This window comes from Diadema antillarum, unplaced genomic scaffold, assembly GCF_040938485.1.
Source record: "Diadema antillarum isolate AM-2024a unplaced genomic scaffold, OU_Dant_1.0 seq00000371_RagTag, whole genome shotgun sequence".
Lineage (NCBI taxonomy): Eukaryota > Metazoa > Echinodermata > Echinoidea > Diadematoida > Diadematidae > Diadema > Diadema antillarum.
This window is the reverse complement of record NW_027271371.1, coordinates 407085-431693: the sequence shown is the minus strand read 5'-3', so window position 1 is coordinate 431693 and position 24609 is coordinate 407085. Positions and strand designations below refer to the sequence as shown.

At 38.2% G+C, this 24609-nt stretch overlaps 1 protein-coding gene across 1 annotated transcript in view; it reads left to right on the top strand.

Annotated features, from left to right (window-relative positions):
• Positions 1-23067, top strand: part of LOC139731430 (catalase-like) — a 96303-nt gene extending 73236 nt beyond the window's left edge. The window contains exons 5-11 of the mRNA XM_071642313.1: positions 4705-4995; positions 6220-6300; positions 13445-13597; positions 15179-15317; positions 15707-15945; positions 17600-17668; positions 19422-23067. Coding sequence (XP_071498414.1) covers positions 4705-4995; positions 6220-6300; positions 13445-13597; positions 15179-15317; positions 15707-15945; positions 17600-17668; positions 19422-19451 — 1002 coding nt within the window. The 3' untranslated portion in view covers positions 19452-23067. The remainder of the gene's footprint in view (positions 1-4704; positions 4996-6219; positions 6301-13444; positions 13598-15178; positions 15318-15706; positions 15946-17599; positions 17669-19421) is intronic.
• Positions 23068-24609: the final 1542 nt, after the last annotated feature.

Below are 24609 nucleotides of genomic sequence, written 5' to 3'. Positions count from 1 at the left end.
GGCTAAATGTTTTACAGCTAATTCGAAGACCATATTTGTTGTAAGTGAATATCGAAGTTTATGTTAAACCTAGTTCAGACTTCCTCGAGATTGGATAAGTGAAGTGATAGTAAATTTCCTTTATGATATAGGTTTTTTTCGGCTAATTTAATTGTTTTGTCATTCAATTTCATATTAGACTGAGCATTCAATGTTGCTACATTTGCTCAGGCATCAAAATATTGTTATTCAAAACCGTTTGTCATCGTTCAAATCAACTTATTTGTTAACCGATTTGCGCACTCTAAATTATTGGTGGCAGAATGCTCGTACATTTTCGGCAAAGGTTATTCAACTCCTGCACCTGTCCCCAATTCTTTCCGAGTATTCAAATTCGCTTATGAATAAAAAAAAAAGTTCATAAAAAGAGTATTCAAATTAAACCTGTCCATCAAAAAAGTACAGTCAAACCTGCCTTAGCGGCCACCTGTCTATAGCGGCCACTGAAAAATCACCCTGAGAGAAAAGCAATATTAAAGACCCTGTGTATAGCGGCCAGCGGCCACAAATTTTGTTTCCCGCGGTAGATTTTAACCTGTCTATAGCGGCCAAAAACCTGATGGAGCCGTAGCCGAGCCGATAATTCAGCGTGTTTTTCTACTTGTTAGCAGTGCCAGTCATTCCTGGGCAACGTTCAGTGATCGCCACCGTTGCATTCATCACTTATTCAGTCACAATAATGCACTAGTGTTAAGCTTTCTTCATGACTGTACACATGCTACTGTGCAACAATTTCATAAACACCGGCATTGTTCTATGCATGATACACACATGTGCATACGTACACACATACATGTACATGTAAGTATATATAGATGTATACAACGATGATACATGTTACCTGTCTATAGCGGCCACCTGTCTATAACGGCCACTTTTCCCGTATCCCTTGGGTGGCCGCTATAGACAGGTTTGACTGTACATCACTTGAACTTAAATTGGACGTTGAAAAGTCTACATGTGGATTACACATGATGCAAATAAGTTAATTGAATATCACAAATAGGGAATTTGATGATCCGGATCAAACTAAAGATGTCAATTCAGATTATAAACACAATATGAAGTTCACAATGCAATTACAGATGAATATTAGAGATAAAGAAATCAATGAATGACATGTAATGGGGATTATCTTACAACTGTAGTCGACATGATGTGTGTGGCAAAAGAAAAAATGAATATTCAAAACAGCTATTGCTGATCATAATGATGAAATCTAAGATGAAAAGTAAAAGTTACAGTCAATAATTACTTAGTCAATGATTAGTCAATAATTACTGAGTCAATGATTAGTCAGTAATCACTCTTGCTTATTGATATACAGTTAGTTACGAGTATACCTGTACTACGACATTTGCTTGCTCAAAAGCGAAATGAAAAGAGCTTTTGAATGCTTATCGAGCCAATGGCACTTAAGTGAGGGGCTCCCTTTCTACCATACGTCCTTTGCTAAGTTTCTTATCCGATGACCACCAAATGTGGTGAGTTTCCTTGGAAAATTATTTCAAACAAAATACCCGTATGTTTTACGTTAACCCATTCTGGTTATCACTGCAACCAGCATACAAAAGCAAGTTGTCAATAACTCTTAAGTGCTTTCCCAATGATGTATGGTTGGGAAAAAGTTACAAGCATGGCTCAATATGATTTCTTCACGTGAGATAAGAAACATGATTTGATAAGTTTTGTGCATTTGTTTTACATTTTTTGAAGTGATTTTTTTTTGCCTAATTAATACTAATTTTTAGTAGCCTCACCACAAAAGTTGCGATAACTCCTAATCTGCTTCAGAACAATACATGTGTACAGTCATAACCATAACTAAGGTTGTTTTAAGGAAATATTCATTAAATTGTTTAAACGGTTGTAGCGCCCTCTCGATTTTTGTCTTTATGTAATGTGGTAAGCACTGTTTTCTTGTAAGCTTTGGACCCTTAAATGCACTAAATTTGTCAAAACAAGGCTAAAAATGCGTTCCTTTGACTTTGTAGATTTGAACTAACAGTACAATTTGGTTCTTTTTTACTCCACATGTCCAATTCATTATTTAGAACAAATCAATTGAATATTATCGTGAAAAATTGTCTTTGTTTTCAGGGTATTTTGTCTGAATGCACCCCATCCGGTGTTTTTAAATAAATTTTGATGGTGTCATTTTGTAGAGCATCATATACTGTACATATGTGCCAAATTTCAGAGGGATTGGTTGAAAAATCTGGAAATTATCAAGGGGCAAAGTGTACCTGTCTTTGGTCACGGAGCGTCAGAAAATATTTGGTATTGTTCGGGTAAATGGCTGAAATCTATGACTAAGCTACTACTCTGGAAATGCTATCATAGCAAAGAAATAATCCTTAGACATATGCCATTTCAAAATGCACAACTAGAACTTGCTACCTCAGATGGTACCAATAACCCATTTTTCGGGGTCTTGGCCCATGGACTAATAGCATACTTGCCAACTCTACCGCTTTGGGCGGTAGACTACCGCTTTTTAGAGGTTTTGACCGGTTACCGATTTTCTCTTCTGATCTACCGATTTTGTAGCAAACGTACCATAAAATGAAATGGAAGTCATATTTTCCCTTCATTGTGCGTTGATTCCCTAAAATAAGCTAGTAATTAGAATACTAATAATAATTTCAAGGAACTCGTTTCTCAAAAACGTCGTATTCAGCCTTTTAATATGCACACATGACTATGCACACTGCAGTGGCGCACTAGTCTCTATCATAACGTGCGTGCAAGACTTACTGTACACGTGTACGTGTAGCTAGAACCACGCATAATAGTAATGTTTTGGTAGCTCACGTTCTGCAAGAGTGAATGCTACGAATGGAAACCCTCCCAAACACAGCAGAAGAGAGCAAAATCTGCCACGTACAGGAATCTCACAGCCAGGTCATCTGCTAATTAATTTAGATTTGGTGAGGGCAACATTATGTCTTATTCATCAAACTAGCTCCACAATAGAAAGTACACTATAAGGGGATAAATTATTTGCCAATATGTTTGATTACTTTTTCACATATGCTTAGCCTACAAAAATTATTTACCAATATGTCTGATTTTATTTTTATATGCATAGTCTACAAAATAGTTCATAGATTTACATGGATTATATGTTTTTTTATCAATACCAAGAACCCTTTAAAAAGGTTAAAAATCATGCACCAAATCTCATATTTTGATATTGAAAAACAAAAAAAGTCCACACCGCGGGAGGGGGAACACCCCCCTCCCACACCCTCCCCCCCCCCCCCTCGCGCGCAAGCGCGCTCGGGCTTGGTCACTTCGCTCCCTCGCAAAATCTACCTCTTCAGGATTTCAAAATGTTGGCAAGTATGTAATAGTGGCCTCCAGGAGCAGCCACAGACACACACAGAGCCGCTGCTGTAGCCGAGCCAATAATTCAGCGTGTTTTTCTGCTTTGTAGCAGTCATTCATGGGTAACGTTCAGTAATCACCACCACTGCATTCATCACCCATTCAGTCATAATAATGCACTAGTATAAAGCTTTCTTCATGACTGTAGTGTACACATGCTACTGTGCAACCGTACAACTTGATCAATACCGGCATTGTTCAATGCATGAAACACACATGTTCATATGTATTTACAGTGTACATACATGTACATGTAAGCAATGCATACAAAGGTTGGATAACCTGTCTATAGCGGCCACCTGTCTGTAACGGCCACTCTTTTTGCTTCCCTTGGGTGGCCACTATAGACAGGTTTGACTGTATTCGTTTTTCACATACAAGATTGCCTCATCTTTGCCATGAATTAGAAAGAAATTAATTAATAAAAAGATTAAGGACTAGCCAGTGAAAAATGACCAAGCAAATCCATCATTCTTTGGCTCATTAATGTGTATTTGTCACTAAAATGGGTCATTGAAGGAACTGTTGTAGAAACTGCTTAAATGTTACAAGATTATGCTACCACAATTATCAAATGGCACCTCTATGAAGTGAGTTACAGATTATATCATTTAAAGGACAAGTTCACCTTCATATACATGTGGATTGAGTAAATGCAACAATATTAGTAGAACACATCAGAGAAAGTTTGGGGAAAATTGGACGATCTGTTCAAAAGTTACGAATTTTTAAAGTTTCTGCATAGTCACTGCTGGATGAGAAGACTACTACAGTGTATGATGTCATATGCATACAACGATTTAAAGAAAATAAAAGGAGAATTTCACCAAACTTCACTTTTTGAATAAAGTGCACATTTCTTTGACTTGTTACTGACATATGTCAAGGGTAATATTATTCCCCCTGCCTTCTGAAAGAGAGAAGTCAAGTGTTCTTTTGTTATGCGAGAAAAGTGAAAATATGTTGAATTTTCTTTATTCTGTCTTGATATCGTTGTACTCATGTGACATCACAAGCTATAGTAGTCTTCTCATCCAGCCTTGCGTGAGGAGAAACTTCAAAAATTCATAACTTTTGAACGGGTTGTCCAATCTTCCTCAAACTCTCACTGATTAGTTCTACTGATATTGCTCCATGCACTCAACCCGCATGTCTATGAAGGTGAACTTGTCCTTTAATGAGTAGAGATTCTGAATGCTGTTGTTTTTGCAGGTGTGAAGTTGCTCTTCAGACTTGATATATATTCTACTTTTCTCTATCTTTTCCAATTTGTAGGACCCAGACATGTTCTGGGACTTCATCACTCTGCGGCCGGAGACCACCCATCAGGTGTCATTCTTGTTCACAGATCGTGGCACTCCAGACGGCTACCGACACATGAACGGCTACGGCAGCCACACCTTCAGGATGGTCAACAAGGATGGTGAGTCTGTTTGGGTCAAGTTCCACTGGAAGTGTGACCAGGGGATCAAGAACTTCAATCGTCATCGCGCTGGGGAGTTGGCATCCACTGATCCAGACTACGCTATTCGTGATCTTTACAATGCCATTGCCACTGGCAACTTTGTGAGTAGCCCCAGTGATGCCATTGCATCATCCGCTGCACCCAAACATTCTTTGTTTTACATTTTTTTTTCTGTCATATTCTTTGCCTCAGCATATGCGATAGAAAATGTGACCCGCCACGACAAAAGGATCCGAAAGTCCCTGAAGGCAGAGCCGTCAAAATCGAGTTTGAAGTCTGATAGTCTAAATCAGTCAAAACCATTGAATTTCTGTTTTTGGCATAATGTTGTGGTATAGTGTTTTGTCTATCATCTGCCGAAGTTTCGAAGCTAAATGATCAAAGGAAAGGCAAGAAATTAGCGTTTTTCTGGGCCATGATTTTCCGACTTTCAACGGAACAGAAACGTGTCCGAAGATTTGGATTTAGCGCCACAGATATACTCCGCCCCTAGCAACAAGGGTGTGATCTTATTGGTCAGTGCATAGCATCCTGGTTACTGATTGGTCGTGCATAGACCACTGGCACTAAGCTTGAATGAACATCTCGGATGTTGCTATAAGCAGACCTATTGTCAAAAGGTGAAAACTGTCCTACATGTACCTCCCCTTGATCACGACTGCGTCGGCAAGCATACTTTCAAGGTGGTTTTCTCGAAACGCTGATTTCCTAGACCACTGAACATGGTCCCCTAAAATCATCAATATCTCCGCAACCGAGTCCTTTTTATGAGTCGTGTTCAATATGAAATCAAAGTGGAAGAATAAGGGAATAATGTCATGTCACTTTCAGAAAATCGACTTCCCTCGACTTTCGGATCCTTTTGTTGTAGTGGGTCACAAATATTTCGTGATGCAGTAGGACATTTCCCTGGTATTCCCAAAGGCATAGATGTACTTTGAATTTTGCACCATTAAATCATGTACCCAGTCAAAGTAAGAAATCTTGTTGAAGATCTAGGTACAAATTGGTATGTTGACAAAAATGAGATGTGCTAATACTGTACATGTCGACCACTTGCTTTGGACCACCTGAATTGACATTCAATCACCATTTTAAAGTGCCACAAAAAAATTGTGGTGAAAATAGGTCATAGTTATAAAAAAAGTAGTTATTCATGTGAGTGAAGAACATTGAATTCACTGGTTTGTCATATTGTTATTTATTATATTCTTTGTACTCTCATACCCCATGAGGGGGTCGAAAGAGTCAATAAAGTTCACTAAATTCACTAAATTCACAGATCATAAAGCTACAATATTCAATAGTGTCATATTTTTCTTTAGCCATCATGGACACTCCACATCCAAGTCATGACCAATGAGCAAGCAGAGAAGCACCGTGACAATCCGTTTGACCTTACCAAGGTTAGTATGTAAACTACATACAAGCATTTTCTTTTTATGCCTTCGCCACGAAGTGTCACCGGAGGCATTGTTGTTTTTTTTTGTCCGTCCATCCATCAGTCCGTATGTTTTTGTCCGTCCATCCATCAGTCCATAATCAATTTTGTGGACAGTGTAAACGTTTGAGGTATCCTAATGGAACTTGGCATATGTCTATACAAACCCTGTATGTATGAGTGGACAAAGTTGTGCTTATCAACTCTTGTGTGGACATGTTCAAGGTCAAAGGGTCAAGGTCAATTCTTGAAATTTCATGTTTTCCCCCATATTTCTGCAAAACGTGAAGATATTTTCTTGAAACTTAGTGTATACTTGTATACCAGATGAATATTTTCTTCTTTTTTTTTTTGGCCATGGGGTCAAATGAAGGTCAAAGATTTAGTGAAAATGCTAAAATTTCACTCTTTATCCATATTTTGGAAATCACTCAAGGTATTTCTATGAAACTACATGTAAGTATGCATATACTGCCTGACAATGATTCTTTTGGGACTTTTGGGGTCATGGGTTCAAAGGTCATGGGTCAGAGATCGGGTTAAAATGCTGAAAGTCTACTACTGTAAAAGTGGTTTCTTTTGCGTACAGATACTTTCGCGGATTCCATCGGTGCCGACTTTTTCGCATGTGTTTAAATTCGCTGTTGGCAAAATCTGTGAATTCACAGTTGGCAAAAACTGTTTTATTTTGCACATGAAAACCCAAACTATAATCCAAGTATTCTTTTATTTATTAAATAGAAATCAAAATTAAATGCAGGCTTACCTGAAATTCCGTCTCTCGAGTACTTTATAACATGCTTGTACCTACATTACGCGGTATCGCTGTGTGTATGTTGAATTCGCGGAATCTTCGTGTGTGCAATTGCGCAATAGCGTTGTAACAAGCGGCGAGTTCAAAACATTTTCGCGTGATGTTAAATTTGCGGTTCAACCTCAAAGCGGGAAAAGCGCGAAAATAAAACCACCGCGAAAGAAACCACTTTTACAGTATTCAATGCTGAAATTGCACTCTCTTTCCATACTGTGGAGATAAACTTACTGAAATTAGGTTATACATTATTGTATGCATTGCTGCACAATGATTTTGTAGGGAAAGATTTTGGCCATGGGGTCAAAGGTCAAATGAACATGTCATGATTTTTACCCATACTCTAAAAATAGCTCAAAGTATTGTCATAAAAATGGATGTTGCCAGTTATGCCTCGGTCACAACTCGCCATACTTGCAAGTGGGTGCTGTCTACCTGGAAAAATGTGGGCAAAATTTGGGGATCCGTAAGTAGTAAATACTGCCTCAGTAAGGATTTTGGAGCACGCAAACATGACATAGCACATTTAGTGCATGCAGAACTTTCTCTGCGTTGGAGCTGCGGTTGTGCAACGGATTCATCTTCAGTACAGGTGACGCGCGTTCTCTGTACAGCTGACTTGCATGCACTTACAACATACGTGGCAGTCGCATGGAAACCGTGCGTTGTAAGCACATTGTAAGCATGTACAACTTACCACGTGTGCAACGTATGATGGACGCAACCGCTTATGGCACATATTTACACCTTGCGCAACCGTGCTCCCTTCCTGCTTTTGCTACTCCTTCCCAACGTTTTTAGAAAAACGTGGCGACCGTGGCCTCCGCCAAAAATGTACGTACTGTAAACACGCACGAGTTGTGACCGAGGCTCTAGTGATTATTTGAAGAATTATGGGCCATAGGGTCAAAGGGCATGGGTCAAAGGTTAAGTGAAAATGCTCAAATTCACAAATACTTGCTCTCTTTAAAAATTTAACCATTTATCCAAATGAAACCTAGTTTACTCTAAAATACAAATGCATGTTGATTTGTGTTGATTTATGATACCCTCAACATCACTTTTGTGGTGAAATGAATATCTCGAAACATTCCATATATTTTTAACTAATTTTTCTTCTATTTTTCTTCAGATTACTTGGATATGCCCACAAAAAATCCTTCCAAACCAATATTCCTGTTGTGACCTCATCTGTCAATCACTGATATGTTTAAAAAAAGACATTGGAATGCACCTTCCTCTCGAGTCAGCGTAACTTGTCTTTTGTTTGTCACATTACTATCACAGAAACATGCAAGAAATATGCCAATATTGCACTCATCTTTGATTCATGCAATATTGGCACTACTTGTGTAACTTGTGTAATATTTATATATTGACTGGCCTTGAGGGAGATACCTGAAAATATTGCCCAAACTGAAAGAATATTGCCCGACTCAAAGTCGAGGGCAATATGGTATGTGAACACACTATGATATTGATCTAGCCCACTAGCCACATTTGACTTACCTGTGAATCATCAACATGTGACTATAAAGTGCGCCTCGTCTTTCACCGAGTGTGAACTCTTGTTCCATTGCACAAGTAAAGATCATACACTATTTGTTTTATTCCACACCTCAAACATCAATAGATGTGGTCCACACAGATTCTTGAACTTAGCACAGAAATGGCAACCATTTTCTGTGAAAGATGAATAAGAAGCCGCAGTCGCAGTCACCATGTGTTGTGTTCGTACATATGTACGCGAAACCGATCGGTCAAAGTTGTTTACAAAATTGAGTGACAAAAGTACATGGTTGTAAGTGTGCTTGTAATTGTTGAGTGCGGGCGGCATATGTTTGTGCATATATTCTCCTGGTGATTGACCTTAGTGTTTACATGTAAAGTTAACGGCGAAACCCGGAAGAAGAAAAATATGTACTAATATTGCCCGCTGGAAACTGGTGGTTTCCTGACCAATCAAAATACCAACTGCAATTGCCCAGTAAAACTACCTTATATAGGCAATAATCCCACGTATTCCGTTCATTGCCATCCATAAATATAAAGATAAAATGACATGGGTAATGTTCTAATCACTGTTGCATGCCGATGTAGATTTTGCTCATCAAGTATTGAGATGAGAAGTGAAGGGAGGGTTAGTAGTGCAAGTACAATGTTAAGGATTTGCTCGATATTGTCATAATATAGAAATGAGGAAGAAAGAAAGTCAATTGATATCCTTTGTTGATGTCTAAAGTGGATTCACTCTTTGATTTATTTTTCTTCTTTTACAATTTACATAAACAAATGCCATTTCTAACATTAATGGATGATTATGTTGGTATTAACTTTATTAAATCAGTTAAGGTGAACGTGCGAGACATTTGGGAGCTTTAGATTTGCGGCGCGGACGTTTTAGACGATGCTTGAGCTGGACGTTCTCCTCTTCCTTGCGTTGTGTTGAAAAGCAGCTTTAGATTATGCAGAGACGCAACCTATGAAAAATAAAATGGCGTCCCCATATGATCGGTGCATGAAGTCGCTCTCTACATCGTGAATTGAGCGAATGTAAAAATAGCACAGAATGCGTAGTGAAAACTCACACGATGCAAGCTATAAATAGATGGACTTTGATACGCGATGCTGCGCATGCTCAGAACAGGTTTTTTTCCCTCTGAACATACCCATTGCAAAAATCTAAAGCTCCCTGTTGGTGGAAGAAGGGAAACTTACTTAAAGTGTGAGTAAAGATTGCATCTCATGTTTTTTATACCCCCACCCACATAGTGTGTATGGTGGTACAAGGAATCACTCTGAGGTCAGGTGGCCAGGTCGTCGGTTAGTTGGTCAGTCGGTCCATTGCAAAATCTTGTGGATCGAACTACTCTCATTTTTTCAGCAATTGACCCCAAAATTGGCATGTGTGACCACTATCACAGGTAGATGTGCAAGATACCTTTTTCGTTAGTATCACATAATGCATTGCTATGGCAACAGCAGATTTTCATAAAAACTTATGGATTGAACTACTGTCTCATTTTTTTAACAATTAAACCCAAATTTGGCATGTGTGATCACTATAAGAGGTAACTATTCACAGCCCAGTCGCTGTACGTAGCGCGACAGGGCTGTACCAACGGACCAACAAACATGAAGAGAGGTCACCGATCGCATGGCGATCGCTTTGAATTTTGATACTTTAGATCATTTTTGTCACCTCAAACTCATCTGATGAACAAAATAATAATGAGACTTCATATCTATGCTATTGTAAGGGAATGCACTTTCACCTAAATAATTTAACTTTATTTCAGCCATAGCACTTTGATTAGATGCCCGGAATATGGTGTCACTTTTATAAGTCACTATAACATATCTCCCTTGTACTCATACAATATGTAGGTCTCTATGTGGAATACAGGTAGAGATAAATTTTAGTCCCTACCCATACCTACAACACATGCACTGTGGGTATTGGATTAAGAAGGGGGCAAGCAATGTCCATGCATCTATTGTGACCATGAAGTTAATTGCCAAACAATGTCTATGTATCTATTGTGACCCTGAAGTTTATGACCAGCCATATCAAACTAAGGAGACAAAGAGCTGTCCCCTTACTCATGCTGGCCACTGCATTGACATTGTCCTCATACCCTCATTTTTGCTATGTGAGCTCGCGACTGCAAGGTGTACAACTCAAGTGCTCCAGTTGTGATAATTTGTTCATGTTTGTGGAGGACAGGGAGAACCTTTAGTTTGGTTATGTAAGCGGCATCTTCTGCCCTCTTTTGTTGGAGTTGATTTTTTACAAAAAAAAATTAAAGTGGGCCTTATACCCAACGGTGCTGAGAACCCAAACTTGCACTTTGTACAAGATCTTTTATTTGAATTGCGACCCCCTTACACTATCAATATTGAAATTCACTTTTACAACTTACCGAAAATGATGATTTAATATGCAGCATGTGCGAACGGTACATCTGATAATCGGCAGTTCACTCGATCTGTCGATCGTGCATGCTAGCACCATAGAGCGCACACATGCAATAGATCGCTGCACTTCCAGCCACACACGCGCACGCATAATATGCTGAGTAGTCACTTGCCATTTTTTAATTCTGCGATGATGAACCCCGACGGTCGGGGACTTCTTCGCTGTTCTACTGCGCTAGAAAGTGCCATTTTTCTGTTCAATGGACTTATCGTGAAGGCTCTCTATGGACTTATGAACCTTCTGTAATACAAGCATGCACTTAACGTGAGTAACGTATACATTTTTATAAGAAACGTATAAATTTTAACAAGTTTTGTAGTCGTGTTGTGGTTCCCCACTTTGAAGGTGCATGCCTCGTTGGTCAGACGCTGTATTCGCACAGCGTACTAACAGCGTCTGGTCGGGCCATAAAAAAGGTAGATGTGCAAGACACCTTTTTTGTTTGGTATTGCATAATGCCTTGTCATGGCAACGGCAAATTTTCATAATCTTTCAAATGTTGTGGATCAAACTACTCTCAGTTTTGTAGCATTTCAGTTGAAATTTGGTGTTTACTAGAAATGTAATATGTACTTGTGCAAGACACCTTTTTTTGTGTGTGAATAAATCTGTTGCCATGGCAACAGCAGTTTTTTATACCAATCATACAAAAATATGTGGATTGACCTAACTCCTTGAGTGTTTGAGTATTTGACTTGATTTTTGGCACGTGTTACCGCTGCAGTATGTAGATGTGCAGAACACATCTTCTGTTGATGGTGAACAATGCGTTGCCATGGTAACAAGCATTTTTTCACTAAAAAGCAAACAAAAATATTTTGGATTAAGCTAACTCTCTCAGTCTTGAAGAAATTTAGCTTGAAATTTGGCACATGTGACTGCTATAGTATGTTGATGTGCAAACTTAATCTTTTGTCATTGTTGAACAATGCATTGCCATGGTGACTGCATATTTTGAATGAAAATCAGGCAAAAATACTGTGGATTCGGTTAACCCCCTCAGTCTTTGAGCATTTGACTTGAAATTTGGCACATGTGAGTGCTATAGTAGTAGATGTGCAAACTTCATCTATCGTCATTGTTGAACAATGCTTGAATGAAAATCAGGCAAAAATACTGTGGATTCGGTTAACCCCCTCAGTCTTTGAGCATTTGACTTGAAATTTGGCACATGTGAGTGCTATAGTAGTAGATGTGCAAACTTCATCTATCGTCATTGTTGAACAATGCGTTGCCGCGGGAACAGCATACTTTGAATGAATAATCATACAAAAATGGTATGGATTCAGCTAATTCCCTCAGTTTTTGAGCATTTGACTTGAAATTTGGCACATACGACTGCCATAGTACATGCATGTGCAAATTTATGCTACCGTCATTGTTGAACAATGTGTTGCCATGGTAACAGTATTTTTAAACAAAAATCATACAAAAAATTGGATTCAGCTAACTCAGTTCTGGAGCATTTGGCTTCAAATTTGGCACATATTACCACTTTATTACCTAGATGTGCAAAATTCATCTTTTGTCAATGTTGGGAAATGTGTTGCCATGGTAACAGCATATTTTGAATGAAAATCATACAATAATAGTGTAAATTCAGCTTACTCCCTTTGGCTTGAAATTTGGCACATGTGACCACTATGATATATTTACATTGGAGTTGTGCAAACTTCATTTTATGTCAAATATTGTGTTGCCATGGTACAGTGTAACATTTTTTAAATGAAAATCATAGAAATTGCCAGTTCATTTATCCTACTTACCCACGTTTTGTGCACATTACCTGAGATATGGCACATGTGGCTAATAGTGAGCAAAATGCAGTATTGAATGTTGAACAAAATGCATTGCTTCCATAAGTTTTTTTTTTTTTCAATCAAAAGCTTACAACATTATTGCTGGTTGAGCTAACTCCCTCAGTTTTAGGTGGGGGTATTAATCACATTGAGTGATAGTTCCCTTTTTTTTAAAGCATTTTGTTTTCAAAAAGCTGTAATGTGTAAAGCGTTGTGTGAGTTAATTTGACAAAGCTCACACAAAGACACTATATTCTGTAATAATGAATAACCCTTTAAAATGTTATATCATGCAACAACAGGAACAATCATTAATGCAAATAATTGAAAGCACTGTATTACTTGTACTTTGAAAAGCTGAGACTTACATGTATGTCTACTACCAAAACATTGGTTAGGACATACTGTTGCACAACAGCACACAGTACATGTTGCATGTTGTTTTCACTTGCCTATTAAAAGAGTATTTGCAGGCGCAATTCATCGAGTCCTCCCATGTGCACATTCTGCTTGCCTCCAGGTCTGGTCCCAGAAGGAGTACCCTCTGATTCCTGTTGGGAAGATGGTCCTCAACCTCAACCCCAAGAACTACTTTGCTGAGGTGGAGCAGATCGCCTTCTCCCCTGCTCACATGATCCCAGGCATTGAGCCTTCTCCAGACAAGATGCTCCAGGTATTTCCTTATCTAGGCATGTGACAGTATATTGATCCCCTTCAGGATGATGACGTTCTGAAGATTGAACACTGTCCAGCAAATGCTATCTGATTATTCCTAAAAGGTTAATCACAAGGTTATTTAAAAGTGGAAATGGATTGCTTTTATATGACATCATTGCCCTTCTTTCATGTCATATAATGGAAACTGAATTATGATTTGCATTATTAGTAACTGTATGACATCATTATCTTGATGTATTGCACATTCCTGACTTTAATATACATGTATAATTATGTCATGCTTAAAGTGGAAATAAACCCAAAACATGAATTCTGCTCATTAGATTGGGTGTTGATAACTTCCCACATTTGCCCAGGGAACAATCTTATAAGATTTTTTTCAAAGAGAGAAAAATCGGAGAATTTGAGAGCTCCGAGTGGGCATGTTTCCGTCTCTGCATGCAGCCATTGTTTCGAAGGTGCCGCCGCTTGTCGAGGGAAGTGTGACGTCTTTGCGGAATAGACAGTATCAGTCTCTCATTGGTCAAGCTTCACCATAAATACAATTCATATATACTCGATTTGTTGAATCAATTTTGGCGTATTTGTGATAATAATTCCAATCAAATATATATATGTTAGTAATATTTCAGTATTTAGTTAATATCACTGATTTGTAAATTCAAGATTTGTGAAAAATGAGCGCAATAATTTTTGAGCTTCAAATTGATCACTAACAGTTTCGCACAAGAAGAATTGCACGTAGACTCGAATTATAAACTCCAGTTCGCTTGGTGTTTACTCGTACGCCAGCATGGTGCAGTGCCATTGTCATCACAGAAATCTGTGATGCGATGGCGTGTGTGTATGTGTGTAATCAATGCAGTTCAGCTCAACCTCAATTGACAAAGTGACTGCTTCAAGTAACAGAGGAATTTCGTAAATTGCAGCAGAAGCACAATTACATATCAGGTGTGGTTTAGGACTTATTCTAAGAAACTGAGACCGATTTTGAAGATGATCTAGATAACAAAGCGGCTTTAGGCCTACTTCTAGTCCTGGACCTCCTTCTCTCGCTGTTCTACGCTGCGTAGCTCGCTCAGAGGAATCAACAACGGCGAATTCACAGTGGCCTATTACATTACACAGTGCAGTGGTGTTGTTCGCTATGCGCTGCATGCACTGCTGCACTGCCACGGCCTAGAACTTACGTTAAGCCTCCACAATTCCATAATTTCTATTTCCATCTATTAAAACTTAACTTGGCCAAACATTGGACTTATCGTTTTTATATTCATATACTCAATTGTCAGGCTTATGTCGTGTCCGAAATTGTGCATGCACTTGCAAGATGGCGAACCCATCACGATAGTCTAAAGGGGGCCGCTGCGCGCTCAAGACTAATCTAACTAGTCATGAGGTTTATAAGCATGTAATTTTTGCACATCCTGCTCAAAGTGTTTTGTATTTGCAGATAATTTTTACCATTCCCTTCTGTGTTCTTCTAGAGGTCAGGACTCTTATGGTAACTTTGGGCTGGGAGTCATCAAGTCTTTGTTGATCGTAGCCAATTTGTCTCTATTGATATTCTTCACAGGGCCGTCTCTTCTCTTACTCGGACACCCATCGTCACAGGCTGGGGACCAATTACCTGCAGATTCCAGTAAATTGCCCTTTTGCTGCCAGAACCCGCAACTACCAGCGGGATGGACCCCAGTGTGTCACTGACAACTTGGGTATGGTTTAGCTCACTTGTCATACCACCAGAATTTTGAGGGTGCTCCACTTCGAATGTTTTGCATATATACAAGCCAACACAGTATATGTCAATAAGAAGTGAAATATGCAGGATGGGAAACTAGTTTTATCATTTTGCTCTCTCAGTTCCTACAATTTCTGTAAGTTTGGCAGAAGAAAGTTCGGCAGAAGAAAATTTCCAGTGCTTGTGTTGTTGAAAGAGTTGAAAGCTTGATTTTATTCAAATTGGTTTTATTTGTGACTGAGTGTTGATAGAACCATAAGCATATGCCAAAAAAAGAGAGAAAAAAAAAATGTCTCATGAGAAAAAGAATTTGAAAATGCAGCATTTCAAGGAGTAAATATCTCATTAAAAAAATTTTTCCAGGTGGGCTGCCCAACTACTTCCCAAACAGCTTTAGTGGGCCCACAGACAGCCTTAGCTATGCACAGAGCAAGTTCACTGTGTCTGGCGAAGCCTGCCGCTACAACACTTGTGATGAGGACAATTTCTCCCAGTGTGCCATCTTCTGGCGTGATGTCCTGTCTGAAGCGGACCGTGAGGCTACTGTTGACAACATGGCCTCCCACATTGTCAGTGCTGCTGATTTCCTCCAGAAGAGGGCTGTGAGTGTGTTTCAATGCTCTGCTCATTTGTACCATGGCAGAACTGTTACCTTTGAGATGTTGAGAATAAATGCAAGGCAGGCAGGGATATTGCAGATATTATGTTGGCTCTTATATGAAACAGAACGTCCATCCCCACCAAATTGCAGATCAGGATTCTCTGTAATGGACTAAAATATGTAATTTGTGTTGACCCACTCAAGTTTGCCTTACTTGAGAGAGTAATCTTTTCTCTACCCACTGTCAAAATATGGCAGCTAAAAACAAAGTCAAAATCATGATATACAAATGTAGGCAGCTTTTTCTGAACCATATTCTATTGATACAAGTACTTCTGTACACCATGCCTGAGTGATCGTAGTCTTTTAATCCCCTTTCCCCCCTTTTCTATGAAACAAGATCACCTAACTCGTATTTCAAACAATTTTTTATTGAGTTAGGATGGGTCAACTTTAACAAGTTATATATCATTTTAGAGCTGAGAACTTAAACCTTTAAAGGGGAAGGCTAGTAACTGATCAGTGGGAATCAGTGGAAATGCTGGGAGATGATTGTTCCAATCCTTATGGGATTCATTCAAGAGTACATTATATATCTATTGTTGTGTGAAAACTATTTGCTTCAGAATGGTCTCATATTCAAGTAATGTGCAGTTTAATGTTTCCAGGTAAGCGTCCCTGGTCAGTGACGGGGCATTTATCTGCACATTACTTGAATATGAGACCGTTCTGAAGCAAATAATTTTCACACAACAGTAGATATATTATGTACTCTTAAATGAATCCCACAAGGATTGGAACAATCATCCCCCAGCATTCGCACTGATTCCCACTAATCAGGTACTAGCCTTCCCCTTTAAACTATGTAGAAATGGGGAAATTTATTATGGCTTACTTTTTGTGGTTTTGAGCTGGGCAATCACATATGTATTGCATACATTCTCTCTGTGAATCATAGTGTAGTCACTCTGTTATTACTATGCACGGGAGAAATACATTCTAATGAAAAGGAGGCCAGTATTAACCCAAAAATGGCCAGGGGGAGGTGAATCACCCCCCCCCCCCCCCCTTAGTACACTTTTGTCAAGACTTTCTGTAGGAAACTGTGTACGTAAATCTCGTTTGTCTGGAAATTTAAATTTCTACCCATTGAACTTAACCCAGTGAGGACGGGTCTCGAGTATATATCGGGCAAGGGTCAATGGGAAATGCGTGTTGTAGCAAAATCAGTCCGTCCTCAAAATGCTTTCCCAGTTATCAGATATTACATGCATCGGAACTGTTTGTTTAGCCTTTATGAAGCAGAGTACACAATAAAGTGGTACCCAATAATACATAGATATACTCACTATATTTCATAAATGGCATCAATTATTTCTTGGTTTCCCTTTACAGAAATCACCGACATGCTGTAGACACTTTAGTACTCGCTTGTGTTTTGAGAGTAATACCAGATAAACAATAAGTGTTCCTTAGCCTGGAGGTCACATTTAAGGTTGTTGGAATGCATTGAATTTACCACCAAACTGTCACAAGCAAGATCTTACAATAGGAGATAGGACTGATGAAAGTTTTCTGTCACGAGATATGCTTGGTATGTGCAGTACTTTTTTTTTCTCCAGCATTTCATTCTATATGTATTTTGTCTCGCACAGGTGGAGCAGTGGAGCAAGGTAGACCCAGACTGGGGCAAGCGGCTTGAGAGGAAGATTGCCCAGTACAAGGTGAGCCAGGTTTTGCCTTTTCTCTCCAGAATATTTGTTGCAATGTCCATGACCACTGGAGAAAGCAATAAATTACACATGTATTTGCATGGATTCAGACTAATTCATCATGGATATATGGAAATCGCCTTGCCAAATAGGATTTTTCGTGGCATGAATTGGGCAGAGAAACATACACACACACACACACACACACACACACTATCAACCACTCACATCTGCACATGTATACATGAACTCACATATAGGGTGTGCCAAAAGGGTTTTCAGGTAATAAAGGGTTGAAGACTTTCTGTCTCCCTAACCTTATCAGCCCTCCCATTGGCTTTAAAGATGGAGAAACTCTCCCCATGAATCACCAGGGCCCCGTTGCTAGAACCTCAACTTGTGATCAAATGTACTTTTACATCAGACAAAAGTATTGCTGCAAATTGTGTTTGATCCTTGCCATTCGTTGCCGTTTACATTTTTAGTAATTTCTGATGCGTGAATTATGAGATTTTCATTTAATAAATTTGACTGTAAAATTCTGATGTAGTGAAAAAGAAATTTGTATGTTGCGACAGGGTATGATTTCAATTTTGCAGGGTTGTCATTGCAAAAAAAAGTGGACGTTGCTCAGATTAGGCATGTAGGCGTACCTCTATGAACACTGCTGTGTATAAAGTATGCAGTGCTATCTCAGTGAGACGACAATTTTTGAGGGTCAGGTTGTTGTTCCCTTCCATACTATTACAGAAAAGAGTAACTGTATCACAGGGAGGTGATCATCAGTGGACTGCATTTCTATGTAGTTAATGAAAACTAACCTCAGAGGTACAATGTGTGTATTCTAGGTTCTGCATCTTTTTTTTCTTTTTTTTGCAACTGATTTTATTTTACACAAGTAAAGTTTTGCTGAACAAAATGTCAGCATACTGGTGGTGCCAATGTTGCTTTTTGCTACAGTGGTGGCAGTCGTGTTTGATTCATCAAAGTTGTGTTTGATATTTGTGTAGGAAATCAAACACAAGTCTTTTCAGCAATGCACTTGCTCTTAAACGCACAAAGTTGCATGCGATTTTGGGGACTTGAGTTTGATTTTTCGAGTTGCGTTAAAACGCAAAGTTTCTAGCAATGGGGTCTAAGAGTTCCACAAGTAGCTAACAGGTAAAGTCAGTTTGAAATGGATGGATCTTATCAGGGTTCCCACAGTCATGGAAAGTCAGGGAAAAGTCATGGAATTGCATTTACCTCTTGGCTATGGCAGCTTTCCAGTTTGTCGTGTCTCGCAACTCTCATACTCTGTGATCGTACTCTGCTATTATAATTGGTGTTCATGATTTCCATTTTTCCCAGTTTTGTGACATCCCAAATTCTACATAACTCCTGGGACATATACTAATGATAATAGATGTACATGTACATGTCATGAGTAAGACAGTGGGGGGAACAGATGGCTGTGAGGGGAGGTGGAGGCCATCATAACGTGTCTGATTTTGGAAACCGTGCCAGAAAGGAAGTCATGGAAAGCAGCAATTTAGTCATGGAAAAGTCATGGAATTCTGTTTTCAAATTTCTGTGGGAACCCTGTCTTATGATACTGAGAATTGCTTCCTGGATCGAGGCTGTAGTATTCAGGTTCTTTTAGTTTACATTTTAGCATTGTCACCATTCTCAAATTGCTGTTTACTTCCTGTTTATGTTCTACAGTGCATAGTGATATTGTTACATATTTCATTTTTCTCTAAATATTTTCTGCTCTTCCTCACAGTCCCAGACCACCACTACTGCCAACCTGTGAGGTCATCACACAAAGTTGGCAAATTCTTGAAGAAAGCAAGAGATCGATGAAATATGGAGGAATATACAAGTGGTGCTTCCCTCCTCTTTATACAAGTGTATCATTAGGTGGTTGGTTGACAGTTGTCTTTTTCTTTTAAATCTCCAAATAGATGTGGCTACATGGGAAACCAAAATGTAGAGAATATTGCAAAATGGGACAAGCTTGACATTTATGAATACATGTATTAAACTCTTCTTACTTCATAAAAATTATCTATGTTGTGAAAGGGAAAGCATCCAAGTACCTAACATCTTTTTCATGTTTTTTTTTCCCACACACTGTGTGAAAAAACAGAAAGAAATAAAAATCTGAGACAAGTAAACTTAGTATGAACATATACTTTTCCAGGTGGTGGCATTGACCAGAGTTGCTCTTAAAATAAATTAACATTAGTCGATGATTGTGATGATGTAGTACTGCTGTTATAGATAATTTCATTTTACTGGAGCAGAAGACTATCATTGACACATATTTCACTATGATAACAGGAGTTACGATCCATAAAATCCCATTTTCCTTCAATTGAGTGTGAACTGACCATGAAATAGTTGTTTACTTCTTTTTGGCACACAGAATGTGTGTTCATAAGTGTCTATTTGCTGCATCATTGAAACATAATCACATTAAGATATGTTGTCTATTTTGATACCTCAAGTCTCGCAAGATTTAAAAAAAAAGTACTTTGAAATAGGTGTGAGATGAATAGATTTGTCACCAGTATTTGCTTCAATGCATAGATTGCTTTAATATAGGAAAGTAGATTTTTTTATTTTTTTTTAATAGTAAAATACAAGAAAATTATGTCACTGTCAAGTGAATACATCTTCCAAAATATCTCTTTGCTGTATATGAAAGTGATATTCCTTTTGAGTATATTGCAACTTGTACAGGTTATCTTCACATATATACATGGAAAACAACCAATGAAATTTCTTAAATGCAGTGATCAAGAATACAGTTGCACTGAATTGTGCACAGTGGCTTTTTAATTATGATTTGCCAGTTAAATGTGTCATACTCTTTGCAGTATAGACGTACTTTTTGAAGTGCTGTACTTTTCCAAATTTCAAGTTTTGTAGACCAAGTACAAGTGATCATCAAGCACCAGCATATTTGGTGTGTACACTAGTTTCATATCACACAGCATGTACTTCTCCATTTTTCTAGCCAAGTAAATATATTAAGCCAGATATTGTATTTTCATGCATCAGAAATTGACTGCCACCTCTTACTTGCTGATTTTTCCTCTTATGATTGCAGAGTATAGTATGGTACACCCATTGTCAGTTTGTTTACATGCATCACATTGCACGTTCCAAGTATCATAGTAGTGTATGCTCATTGTACTCTTCGTATACAAGTATCGGTATGTGGTTTTCTATCAATACCCAAGTATAACAGCAAAATGATGCTACAAATTTTCATGTGGCTAAATGGGGCAGAGATTACATTGCTGTAAATAAAATTTCATTTACTTTTTGAATTTGTTCCAAACTTGTTCATTCCACCCTTCTTTTGATTAAATAATATACAGTAAGTCGTCTCAACATGATCAGGTAGTGTTGGGCTGAGCATTTCTTACCCAGTTTTAAAGCTTGTGGAGCAAGCTCATCCTTTGTTTCTTGAAAGAGTTAACTTGACATGTGTAGTGATCAGTGTGTCACTGTGTGTGTAGTTTGAATAGTGTATAATGCTGGTCGAGGGTTTCTATACAGCATGCGTAAATGCATATACTTTGTAGAGATAATGGCTACCTAGGTAATCAATCATACACTGCATATTCAAGATGTTAAAATATGACACTAAGCACTCTTTCACTTCTCAGCACGTCAGAGTTTCTACAGAATTTATATTTCGACCCATTTCAAAGATATTTTGTGGGAAACTGTAAAAGATATTCAAGTATAGGGCCTACTGTAACTTGCATCTGAACGGTTCAGCCTGTGCATAAATTAAGCGGAGTACCCAATAAAGTGGTACACTGGCATGCTGAGACTACGTGACATGCACTTGGTTTAGTCTCTTGGTAATTGAAATTTAGTCCACACAACATTCAGTCAAAAACTGAATCCTTGGCTTAGTGGACTAACTAAACAAGGCTTTCATTGTGCATTGAATTCAGATTGAATTCATTTTTTTTTTAGTTCTAATAGGCATGTCCAATGCTAACTTGACTGCATTCATTAGAGGTTTATGGCTCTTCAGACAAACAAGTTTAATTACTAATATAAGGAAGTGTTTGGTTTTTTTTTTTTTCATTTCAGATTTGCATTACTCCAGAATTACTTGGTTCATCAAAATGGCAACTAGGAAATTATTCATTTATACACTGTACTATAAGCAGTTCTCATTACGCTTGTAATATTTAGTGCAGCTGGAGTTACGCACCTAGTCAATTTCACATATGTGCAACTTTGATAATAACTTTGTACGTTTTGGCTTTTGAGATGTGGCAGTGTAGTCACAAATTGCCTTGTATAATGTATACTGCTTTTTCAGCCATTAGTAGAGGTGTAGTTGCAGTTGACAGTTCAAATTCTCATGTGAACTTGGTTCAAATGAATAAACTAATATTAATGATATATTAAAAACATTGAGGCTAGAGTAATATGTGACCCTGCATCACAAAACAACCTAAAAGTCACCAGACATGGATCTTTTAATAGTTAAGGGCAGATCACTCAATACATTATGGAGTTTCCTAACCTTTCTAAATAATGGATAGAAAGTACACACTCCAGAATATTGTTTACTGAGAAAAGAGAAAAATTTAGGATCTATTTAAGTGTTTTATCCTTGCCACTCTGCACTCCATGTAATGAATGGGACAAGACCAGGATGTAGAACTCCATAGTAAACCACAATGAAGAGTTTATTGAATTAAACTGAAATTTTCCACACTCATAAAGCAAATTCTAGTCATCAGTGAAATTAACTTTCAAAGTAGCATTGTTCTTTAAAATAAGAGTAATAATATTAGTGTATGTAGAGGGTTTTTAAGAAATCCAAAGGGGCCACTACAACATTTGTAATCACACTACTCTACAAGAACATGTAGGAAAAATTGCAAAAAAAATCACAATTTTCCATTCATTTTATGAGACCAAACTTTATGATTATATAAAAGAATTGCTCTTCCAGAAAATATAGAAATCTTAAGACTGGCTAGGTTGACCCATTTCACCAATTTTGAGTCCTCATGTAAAATCAGGGTGTGCCACTGTTTGTTTGTTTTGTGATGCAGTCACATGTCATGAAATGTAGAATCCAGAAAATAGAGGTGAAAAAGGGATGACTAGCACTGGCTGTTTTGGGTGACTGGATGTCCTTAAGCATGTAGCTGTTTATAACAAATCCCTTTTGAGCTTGTTTTTCACACATTTCCTCTAGTCTTTGTATGACAATGAAAAATATTCAGGAATTGCCTGATTTATGTCAGACTTTTGTCATTTTGACCAATCCCACTTTGAGGTATGATTTGAATAATTACTAAATTAGTGCATGTGTCCGATGGAAAAAAAAATATGTATAATTATTGTTGATGAATTTTCCAATAAAATCTGGAATGCTATCATTACTATGATGTTTGATATGATTAATATTGCATGTTACATGTAGGTTAATATGCGCAAAAATGAGTGCGTTCTTTGCTAAAGAACAGACCACTTCATATAGCATTCAGTATTTTTATGCCTCCGCCACGAAGTGTCGCCGGAGACATTATGTTTTCGGGTTGTCCGTCCGTCCGTCCGCCTGTCCGTCCTTCCATCCGTAATCAATTTTGTGGACAGCGTATCTAAAAAACTGTTATATCCTAATGAAACTTGGCATGTATATAATGTATGAGTGGGCGAAGTTGTGCCTATCAACTTTTAGGCGCACATGCTCAAGGTCAAAGGTCAAGGTCAAATGCTCAAAATTTCAGTATTTCCCCTATATCTATGCAATGCCTGGAGGTATTTTCTTGAAACTTGGTGTATTCGTGAACTACAGGGGAAACTCGGTATAACGAACACTGCTATAACGAGATATCGGTTATAACGAGGAAATTCTCTCGGTCCCAAATTTCCTTCCACACAAGTCTATGTAAAATGCTACTCTTATAGCGAGATCGGCTATAACGAAATAACTGCTGTAACGAGATAAATTTTGTGACTTCCAAACAAAGAAAAACATAGTAAATCAAACCTGCTATAGCGAGGTAAAGCAAAATGCCTTCGGTAAAGCTTACTTCGCCTGTGCTATCATCTTCCAAGCTTGTAAAGCTTGATGCGCCAAAAACTGTCTTGTACACTCATAATCATTTTTTTTTTCAGTGCACTCCAGCTAGCACTGCATGTTGTACGTGTAAAGTGTGTGTGTGCACGCACACTGATACATGCAGAAAATGTGGTACGCGTGGGACGGCCATATGTATACATGACATCATCATGACGTTTAGCAGGTGTGAGGCAATCTGATGCTGTGATTGGCCTTCTACTTAGGGAATTCCCCGTCGTCACACACACGCAGTCATAATGTACATACAGAATGTGTCACATACACACACAGCATTGTGCAGACCATACTCAAGCTTTCCACACAACACACATACATACGATAACCACATACCAATCCACAGACGATCTTGATACAATCGCAAGCTATATAAATTTACAAATTCAAACATCTACAATTAATAAGAAACACATTCTTGATATTGGATTTCCTTGGCGAAAAACATCTTCTTACCCATAAAGGTGAGTAATTCCCTCACACACATTATCAAGTTATCAGTATTGATTGAAATATGATGGGTAGCCCCACATGTGCAAATTAATGTCTTTATTTTATGCCTTCTTTTATGCCTACTGATATAACGAGATATCGGCTATAACGAGGAAAATGACTCGGTCCCGACCATCTCGTTATATCGAGTTTCCACTGTACCAAATAAAGATTTCCCAGAGAGAGCTTTGAGTCATGAGGTCAAAGGTCAAGTGAAAATGTTAAAATTTCACTTTTTTCTCCATATCTCACAAATATTTCAAGGTATCTTCATGGAATCTAGTATGTATGCATATACTGACTGGCAGTGATAATGTAGGGAATTTAGGGGTCATGGGTCAAAGGTCAA